At 39.0% G+C, this 10,805-nt stretch overlaps 1 protein-coding gene across 1 annotated transcript; it reads left to right on the top strand.

The window, feature by feature from the left end:
* The first annotated feature begins 2,390 nt into the window (after positions 1-2,390).
* Positions 2,391-7,160, top strand: LOC114492042 (ribitol-5-phosphate xylosyltransferase 1-like). Its single transcript, XM_028506270.2, has 3 exons — positions 2,391-2,520; positions 3,575-3,745; positions 6,725-7,160. Exons 1-3 carry the CDS (start codon positions 2,465-2,467, stop codon positions 7,140-7,142), a joined length of 645 nt encoding a protein of 214 aa, XP_028362071.2. The 5' UTR covers positions 2,391-2,464; the 3' UTR covers positions 7,143-7,160.
* Positions 7,161-10,805: the final 3,645 nt, after the last annotated feature.

Genomic DNA, 10,805 nt, shown 5'->3' with positions numbered 1-10,805 from the left:
CAACCCAGGCATGTGCCCTGACTGGGAATCGAACCTGCGATGCTTTGGTTCACAGCCTGAGCTCAATCCACTCAGCTACGCCAACCAGGGCGTGAAATATTATTTATTTATGTTATTTATGTTATTAAATATTTTACTACATTTTTTGTTTCAATTTTTTTTTCTATTTTCCTCCTCTAAAGCCTAGATAAGTCTTATGGTCCGAAAAATACAGTAATTAAGATAATAGTGCAGATATGATACTGTTCCCTGCTTTTTCACAGAGTTGTAGCTAACATTTATGAGCAGAAGCTCTGTGACCAGTATTGTCTTAAGTGCTCTACAACCGTTACCTCCTTTCATCCTTAGAACCCATTGCTAATCTCCATCCAAATTAGTTGTCCTGCCCATAAGTAATCTCATTCTCCACATACACCCTTGGATCACAAGCTTATCTGCTTCTCCGCCTTTGTTCATATTGTATTTCCTGGATACATTTCAACCTTTATGTTGCTCCCTTGATTCCCCTTTCACTTGAACTACCCTAGCAATTTTATTCTATATCACTTAATACAGCATTTAACATGTACTCTTATGCTAGTGTTTATTGAACTGTAAAACACTGAACAGGTGTTTTTAATCTATTACATGCTTATATAAAACAATAAATAGATATATATTATTTGAAAAATGGTTTATACCTCAAAGTCATACCCAATAAATAATAAGTTAGAACAATTATATCAGCCCTGGGTGGTGTTGCTCAGTGGGTTGAGTGTCCGCCTGCAAATGGAAAGGTTGTGGGTTTGATTCCTGGTCAGGACACATGCGTGTGTTGCAGGCCAGCTCCCCAGTTGCAGGTGTGTGAGAGGCAACCAATTGATGTTTCTCTTCCTGCCTTACTCACCCTTCCCCTCTCTAAATAAAATCTTTAAAAATGTTTTTTTTAAACTCGGTGTTGTCATCATGGATTTAGCAACTTCAGCCTGATTTCTCAAATGCCAAACAAGGAACTAATGTAGTCTGGAGTTGTTGTGGATGTTAAATGATAACGTATGCAAAATGCCTGTGTATTGTGTATATAAAAGGCATTTAATAAATGTTAGTCTTTACTTCCTCAAGTTACAAGCAATAAAAACAGGATTTCAGTTATTTATACTAAAGATTAAAAGATTCTAGCAGGTTATAAAGAAATGTTTCAGCAGATTGTAAAGAATCCAGGACCATTGTGGCTAATTTTAAGATAGATTAAGTGGTATTTTTTATATTTTATACATATCAGTTAAAAATATTTCAATGGTATTGGTTGTTGTGAGTAGCACATAAGATGAAAGAAAATATTAGTTATGAAACATGTCTATTTCTTGACAGTTTTTTAATACTTTAAAGAACAGAGAGTAATACAACCAATTCTCATTTACCAACCACACAGAACTAACACAGTCCAGCTCTCTGTCATATTTGCTTCAGATATTTAACTTTCCTCTTAATAGAATTAAATACTTTCAATAAAAGTGAAGCTCTTTCTGTACTGTTTCCCCAGCCCTTTTCTCTTCCTTCCTCCTCGGAGGCAACCACTGTCATGAATTTGGTGTGTATCTTCCCACTCAAGTTTTTTATTTATACCTATAATAGATATATAAGCATAAATTTTTCTGAATTTACTTTAAAATTTACATAACTATCATATTTTATGAGTGTTTTGCTACTTGCTTTTTTAATACTATATTTTGAGACTTAACCTTCATGGAATGTTTATAATGCCATCTTCCATTTCTTAATTTATCAACACTTTCCCATCCATTGATTCAGACATTTCATTCAGATAGACAGTATAATAGCAGCTCACACCATAAAGGGGGTGGGAGCTCTGGCTTAAACACCTTTCCAGTATGAACTACAGAGGGCTAAACAATATTCAACTGCCTTTCTTTGCTTAACACTCAAATTCCAGCCAGCACTTATTTTGAATGTGGTTTAAAAAAGGAGGGGGTACCATATTTCCAAGTATCATCTGCAAGCGGATCTGTCTGCAACCAAGGCTGACTAATCTACAGCAAAGCCCCGTCATCCAAATTTGTTCAAAAGAATTTATATTATAGAAATTATGTTTCTAGAAAGAATATGGATTAAATCTCCCTGTAAATTTTATATAAAATGATTAGAAACTCATGGTGCTAATATATTCTCTTTTTTTGTCTCCTGTTTTGTTGTTTTGTTTTTGACAGCTTCATCACTGGTCCCGCTGTAGTCCCAGGGTACTTCTCTGTCGATGTGAATAACGTGGTACTCATTTTAAATGGGAGAGAGAAAGCAAAGGTCTTTTATGCCACCCAGTGGTTACTTTATGTACAAAATTTAGTACAAACTCAAAAAATCCAGCATGTTGCTGTTGTTTTGCTTGGAAATGAACATTGTAACAATGAATGGATCAAGGAATTCCTCAAAAGAAATGGAGGTTTTGTGGAGCTGCTTTTCGTAATATATGACAGCCCCTGGATTAAACATGGATGTTTTTCAGTGGCCTTTAGGAGTAGCAACGTAAGTACAAAACATTAGACCTGACTCCAGACTTTCAGACCTGAATTTCAAGACCAGGAAGAGTGTGTTTTAAATTTGCAATAAACGTAGTTCTTTTGAGATCATTGAAGCCAGGTGCAATGTTTTCCATGGACAAAAATACAGTTTGGTCTCATGCTTCAGTAATAATAATGATGTTTTTAGAGTATTTTATTTAGCCTTTTACAAAAAAGGCAGATGAATTACATTTTGGTGTTTTAAGACTGCCAGGCATAAGATGAATTTTTAAGTTTATCAGCAGTTCCATAAAGAGATGACTAGCAGAGAATGGCAGACAAACAGGACTTCTTAAAACAGTTTTTATAAAATCTCTATAACTAATAGTGTTAAAAAAAAAAACCCTTCCTTAAAGGCAATATTAAGTCAGAAGCACACTCCCCCTTGGGCCTAGAAGCAAATAATATGATCAGATCTGCCACCAAGACTAGTTGAATTTGCATAAATTTCTATTTTAAAAAGGAATTAATAATTAAGATTTCTCAATATGTCACATATAAGGTCTTTCTTTAAAATGAAAAACTTACTTTTAATCTCTCTGTTAATGGAGTTATTATTATTATTATTATTATTAAGAGTAAGTTGGCTTTAAAAAGGGTTGCCACTGTACATGAACTTCCTGATGGCAGGGATTTTTGTGTCTTTTCGTTCACTACTTTATCCTTAGAGCCCAAGTTTTTCGTGAATGTAGCGGGTTATTTATACTTTTAAGGTCTTGAATTCAACCTGCCTTACAAGTACAGGTGTATAATAAAAGTTGAAGAATATAAAAAACAAGGCACTTTGGCACACAATCTCTATAGCAATTTTGTAAAAGATGTCATTGTGAGAATCTTTTTTTTAAGTCAGTAGATTCCAGGACTTTTCCAAAGTAAGCATGGAAAATTACAGTTTGGGGTTTAAAAAATCATAATTTAGATCTCTTGTTTCTACATCATCATGCTAAGATGTCAGGTTACAGGAATTTTGCCAGTTCTCTTGTCACATATTGCTAACTCATATGTGCTTGTTCTTACAGATACAGGAATTTTCCTGTGGTGGAGGCAAGTTGGTCAATGCTGCACAATGAAAGACCCTATTTATGTAATTTCTTAGGAACTATTTATGAAAATTCATCCAGACAAGCACTAATGAACATTTTGAAACAAGATGAAATTGATAAGCTTTGTTGGGTTTCAGTGAGAGAACAGTAAGTTACTTGATTCATTCACTTTGTTCTCCAGTCTGAGAGTTGCTTTATGTGGAAGCGCAGGTTTCCAAAGAGACATTGTTAACTCCACTTTCAAGTGTATCAGTCCTTCCCCAGGAGATGGATTGGTAATTAAAGCTATGAAGAACTGGGGTTGTATACGTTTAAAACAGGGAGAATCTCCAATAGCTATAGTACGTCTTGAAGAAGAACACTAGTAACTGCAAATGCCAGTTGTTTGGGCTTGCTCAATATTTGCTAGTCAGACTTGACACACAGGAAATTGTGAATATGCCAATAAGGCCTTACTTTCATCCTGAGATGTTCTGCCGACCAGGTCAGTGTTCCATTAATGGCATGGAGTACTCCTCACAGCTCCAAGAACCTGGCATCACTCTGAGGACAGGGACCACTTACTATTATTTTTCGAATCCCCAGGTCAGTATAGGACCTTGCATAAAGCAGGCCAGGCTGAAGTGGGGCAGTGGATGGATACATGCATTGATTTAATAGGGCTGACTTTATTCCATTTCTTTTTACATGGTAATCATGAAACAGGTGTTCATGAAATGAAAGAAGAAATTTTGGAATTATTTTGTCTTTAAAAAATCCAGTGCAGTTTTGTGTGTATGAAGCAGAGTCATCAGAGAACTAATGGCTAAAAAGTATCCTTCTACATCTAGAAATGTATTCATTGAAGCAGATACTCTCTTCGAGAAAACATAATTCCCAACTCTGCTATTTGTGTAACCATATTACATCCATTCAGTCAACAAATATTTATCAAGCAACTGTCTGTGCCCAAAACTGTTTTAGCTGTGAGGGATCCAGCAGTGAACAAAATGATCATAGTACATGCCCTCTTAGGATTTAGATGTTTGTGGGAGGAGACAAACCAGTAAAATGCAGTGTGTATCAGAAGACAATAAATGCCATGTAAAAAAATTGAGCAGAAGAGCGAAATAGAAAGGACCAGGGATCAGGGGTAGAACATTTGCTGTTTGAGAATGGCCAGAGCAAGTGCTAGGAAGAGGTTACATTTAAGCACAGGCTTGAAGAAGGTGCACGGGTGAGCCTTGAGTGTGTCTGGGAGAGAGCAGTCCAGGCTGAGGGAACGGCAAAGGTAACGAGCCTAAGGCAGAAGCATGCTTATGGTTGAGCAACAACAAGGGCAGTGTACCTGGCATAGAATGAGTGAGGGTAGTCTAAAATGACAACATTTTTTGTGGCAGTAGCAGTATTCCTGTAATTCTTATAGCGATGGGCCAGGAGATCATCAACTACGTGTCCTCCTTGCTTCTCATTGCTGCTCCCAGACCATATCCCTTTTCCCTCCCTGAAGCCTCCGGTCTTGAATCTCATGCCAGCAGACAAAACCATCCATTCCTCTTCCTCTCTGAAATCATACTCTGACCCTGAAGGGTTTGTCCCCTTAAATCTTTGGAGAATTTCGTTCCTGGCCCTCTCCCTCTCTGATATGACTCCAGTCTCCCTTTGGTGATCCAGATCTACATAGATGGTCCTTCCATCACCTTGGTCCCACAGTTCCTTTACCTCCTCTCCTCCATGATCCGGTCTCCACTTGACCTCAGCTATTTACTATCATGGTTTTTATTTCTAGACCTTATTCACACACATACTGCTTCTCTTCCACAATCTCAAGTTCCAGCATCTCTCTCTGTAACCACCATTTCCTGTAATTTCCTGTAACTATTGTTCCCTGTAATAATCTCCTACAGTGTAGCTGGGACTTAGAGCCTATTGTTCCTACTTCCTTTTCATTGTCCTTTTGCTCACCTCATTATTTTCTTCTTTACCCCACTTACACATTGTAGTCAGTCATGACTGGATATACATTCAGCTCCCTAGTTCCCTAATCTAGCAAACCCTAACTCTGCCTAAATCCAGCTCTCACCTGCCCCATACCTGTACCCATGCAACCAAACACACATGGAGAAAGCTGCCAATCAATTTCACTTTTAATGCATGACCTTGACCCTCAAGTGCCCAACAATCATCCTTTTCCCTCCTCTGTATTCTTCCACTCTCTTCGAAGACTGTTTTATACCTCGTTCTCTCTTCCAAACCACTCTTACCTCATGACCCTACTGGTTATTTCACTGAGAACATAGGAACAATCAGGAGAGAACATCTAGCTTTCTGATGGGCATCTCAGCTTCTACCCTTGCCCCCTTTAGTCTGTTGTTAAGACAACAGCCAGAATGATAGAATGATTTTGATAAACATACATGAGGTCAGTCACCCCTGTCATCCAAACCCTGCATGATAGGATCCTCTGACTTCATCTTCTCCACCTTTCCCCCCAGTCACTCCCCTCCAGCCACGCTGACTCCCCTGCTGTTCATTGAGTGTGTAGGACATGCTGTCTCATGGCTTTTGTGCTTTCTCTGCACTCTGTTCAACCCCCGCCCCCACCCCCACCCCAGATATTTGCATATTTTGCTCCCTCACCTCCAACTCCATGCTCAAGATGCACCTGTAATAAAATATTCCCTGATCACCTGTTTTCAAATTCCAACACTGTTTCCTCAGAAACTCCCTCCTCACACTCTGCTTCATTTTTTCTGACAGCACTTAACACCTTCTAAATAATTTACTGACTTGACTTGGTTGCTACCTGTCCTCACCCAGTAGATCTAGACTGTAAGCTCTGAGGGGGCAGGAGTTTGGAGGGTGAGGGAGAGAGAAGGTCTGGACTCAGAAATATTGGCTGAATTAACATTCATTCAGAAATTCTGTGGTGACCACTGGATTTTTTAAATGTGTAGCTGTAAACTTTTCAAAATCTGAAATATTTTCAAGAAATCTATTTGGGCAACATTTCATTATCTTTTCTGCCTGTCGTCTCTATGATGGGTTTATCATTGCCTGTAACTGACATTAAAAGGTAAAATCTTTTCTTTCATAAAAGTTATGCTTAGTAAAGTGAAAACTACAGTTGTTTTTCTTATTTTCTAGGTGGCAGCCCCAAGAAACAAATGAAAGCCTTAAGAATTATCAAAAAGCTTTGCTTCAGAGTGACCTCACATTGTGCCCAGTAGGAGTAAACACGGAATGTTATAGGATATATGAAGCTTGCTCCTATGGCTCCGTCCCTGTGGTGGAAGATGTAATGACAGCTGGCAGCTGTGGAAATACCTCTGTTTCCCATAATGCTCCTCTGCAGTTGCTCAAGTCTATGGGCGCCCCCTTCATCTTTATTAAGAACTGGAAGGAACTTCCTGTTGTTCTAGAAAAAGAAAAAACTATAATTTTACAAGAAAAAATTCAAAGAAGAAAAATGTTACTTCACTGGTATCAGCACTTCAAAACAGAGCTAAAAATGAGATTTACTAATATTTTAGAAAGTTCATTTTTAATGAACAATAAAGGTTAAGTAACTTAGTTTTTTTGAGCTAAGATCTGATTTTTTAAACCATTTCTAACATCAGGTATGTGTGTGGGTGGGTCATGGTTATTCTTCACGGTGCCCTGGTAGACCCTAGGTATGTCTGTCATGGTTGACCAAGTGCCCGCTTGCTGGGCCACTCCTGAAAATGAAGCTAAAATGTTACTCAACTCACTTTTACAAAGTTGAATGATTCAGTATTTATTGACTCCTTTCACCAATTAACTGACTTCTAGGGGAGCAGCATTGTGTAAGTGGAAAGATGGGGCTTTGAAGGCAGCCAAAACCCAAGTTAAAACCTTGCCTCTGCACCTACTACCTGTTTACCTTGAGGAAGCCACCTCATTGCTCTGAGTCTCAGTTCCTTTCTATTTAAATGGAGATAATGGCACCTCATAGGGTAATTTGTAAATATGAAACAAAATAATGAATAAAGTGCCCAATATGTGTAGCAAACTTTAAATAAATAGTAACTTCTTTTTTTTTTAAATAGTAACTCGTTAAGGGTTAAATTTAAATGTTTTATCACATTCTCATTTACATAATTTGGGAGTATTCATGCCATGTTGGAAATGTACGTAGACAAATCATGTGGAGTTAAAATTCTAGGTGACTTGGGCATTGTTGGGTTATGTTGAGGTGGGTGTCTGGATGCAGAAATTGGTCATAATCCATACAAACCATGGCCCATGGCAGTTAGAACTAGAAAATTAGTGACTAAACTCTACAGAAGTTGTTATTCAAGGACAGAGAAAAACTAGCCAGCTCAGAAGAGGGCTTCATGCAAAGGCTGGCTGGTGCCCGTGGAAAGCAGTGGCTTGGGTTCAGGCCAATGAGTGGTCTGTATGTTAGGTCCTTGGGCTCCTGAGAGGATGGAGGGAAAGATGGGCTCCATCTGTCGCTTTGCCTGGCTTACTATTTTCTCAGGAATCCGTGGCTTAATTTCTGTGAAACCAGAGGATTAACATCACTGTTAATTATGGGGGTTTTTTTTTGTCTCATTATATGAATAGCCATAGGTATTCAGTAGGTATAAATTCTCCCACAAGTTCATGGACCTGGAGCTTACACAGGGATCTCCACATCATCAGAAGGTCTGGCAGCCTGGAGATGAAGTACCTTACCTTAACGTCGTAGTGAAGACTCATGGAGCCCACGACAACCCTATTCAATTCTGAGGAAACTGTCCCTGCTAATACGCCACATGTAAGGAGCCATTTTATACTATGTGTCTCTCCTCCATTGTGACACACTTCAAGTGACAACTATGGACATTTTATTCAAGGGTACCCTGTCAATAGGCTTCCTGATGACCCTGAACATTAGTACCAGAAAATAATAATAATTGAGGCAGACAGCTAGTTGAAAGCCTTTGTGAACTAGGAAATACTGAGAACTTCGAAGTCAACTGCAGGAGCAGCAACTGAAAGGATGCAGTGGAGTAGGAGCTATAAGGCATATTGGGGCTATGAGAGAAGCAAAGATGCCAGGAACAAGCTCAGTGAGAGAAATCTGCCCTAAAGCTGCTGTGACGGTGCCTTATGGGTTTCCAGCTCCCGTGCGTGTGAATTTTGAGATTGCTTTTTTTTTTGAGATTTTTATTTATTTATTTTTAGAGAGGGAAGGGAGGGAGAAAGAGAAAGAGAGAAACATCAATGTGTAGTTGCTAGGGGCCATGGCCTGCAACCCAGGCATGTACCCTGACTGGAAATCGAACCTGCGAAGCTTTGGTTCGCAGCCCGCGCTCAATCCACTGAGCCATGCCAGGCAGGGCAAGATTGCTTTTTTATTTCCCCATTGTATATCCTCAGAATTATCTCCTTTCTTGAACCTTCATCCCTCTTCGCTCCTGGTTACTTGAGCTGACTTCTAAACCAAAAGAGCCTACCCCAAACTATGACCTTGCACTTCATCTCTGAGTCCCCATTTTGTCTTTTCCTGGAACAGGAGTGCTGCCAGGTCCAAGGTTGTAACAGTCTCCTGTGACTAGGTTAAAGAAGTCTACTGTATTTCACCAAGACTGGATCATCTTTCTCTTTTGTGGTACTTGCTGTTGCCCATAATCCTTTCAAGGAATGCTTTCTGAATTGAGGTGTTTCTTGCCAGCAGAGCCTGTGAAATGTCAAGACCATGGGGCAAGACAAGTGAGTCACATCAAAAGAAATTTTCTCATGTCCTCCCACATTCTTTCTTGCCATATGGAGTTTGTGAGTAACTTAGTAAGAGGCCAACTCTAAGCCATCAGTTGCCTCTAGAACTAGTTGGAAATCTGCCTAACTACTTCTGGTGGTTTCTGTTACAAAGTTGGAGTCCATGAAGTTTGAGGCTCCAGAAAAAATATCCAGGTCTGAATTCAAACTTCAGTGAACCAGAACTACAGTTTGAGACCAATGCTGGAGTGGGACTCCACTATTACAGGCTGCTTCACTATCAACACCAGATAATTTTCCAGCTCAAGAAGTAACCAGGCAGCAGAATGCACTTATACATTAAATACTGATATTTTGTAACATATACTATGTACTAGGAACTTGCCTAAATGTTAAGAATAAAAAATTAAATTTAAAAAACAAACTAGTTTTGCCCTGGTAGAGAGAACTATATAAAAATTACAGAATACTTGTGCTAAGAGTTCCAGTAAATATATTTACAAAGATCTATGGGAATTCAGAGAAAAATCTGTTTGCCCCAGAGTAAAGCTTCCAGACTTGTCTTGAGTTGAATTTAAAGGATATATAGATTTAGTGGCATCTTTCAGTAGCAGCAAAGGGACATGGAGGCAGCATTTTTTTCCCCTCTAAAATCAGCTGAGCCTGAGACCCTCTGGGCGCAACAGTTCAGAAGGAGACTGAGGCTCCCGGGGTGGTAGGCTAGCAAGTTAACTGCCTCTAGAGCTACAGAACCACTGACTGCAGGCAAAGGGTTTCAGTTGTCTCCTTCCATCAGAATGAATTTATCACAGAAGGGATCCCTGGAAATCAGTTCATGGGGGTGGTAGTTCCTGAGTACCCTCAGAAAAAAGTAGAGCCCCACTGTGCTTCAAGTTGTTTGGCATCTGACTGTGTGTCGCTGGTCCTAAAATGACTCTGAGCTCCATTTAGATATCTTTCATGCATGTTAATCTAACTAAACCTGTGTTTATTATCTTCCCCTTCCAAACACACATGTACAAACCTATTTCCTCTCAATCCTTCTTAATCTCAGTAAATGTGAAACGGTCATCCTAGGAAGCATTCTCCTAGTTTGTTGAGATCTTGCTTCCAGGTTTGCCTTCTGCCTCAAGTAAATTTTTATAAAAATTCTGTACAGGTTTGGATGTCTCTTACATTGACGGGATTAAAACATAGAGAATACTTAGCATATAAGGAAAAGACATCATCAAGAATAAATTATCAGTTGATAACATTTTAAAATGCTTTATTGTCACATAGACTTAGGAGAAAAGAGAGAAGGAAGACAATCCAAGTTGTCTACCAAGTGCTTACCTGTATAGTTCTGTCTGTAGCAGATGGATGTGAAACAGTAGGTAGATACATAAAATGCAGGGTGGGGCAAAAGTAGGTTCTCAATTGTGAGTACTCAGAACAGAGTTTGTACTTGTATCATTATTTATTATTTGTATTTTCCATACAAACTGTAAGCCTGCTTTTT

The sequence above is a fragment of the Phyllostomus discolor genome, chromosome 1 (genome assembly GCF_004126475.2).
Source record: "Phyllostomus discolor isolate MPI-MPIP mPhyDis1 chromosome 1, mPhyDis1.pri.v3, whole genome shotgun sequence".
Classification (NCBI taxonomy): Eukaryota; Metazoa; Chordata; class Mammalia; order Chiroptera; family Phyllostomidae; genus Phyllostomus; species Phyllostomus discolor.
Note: the sequence above shows the minus strand (reverse complement) of the source record. Positions and strands in the feature narration are given on the sequence as shown.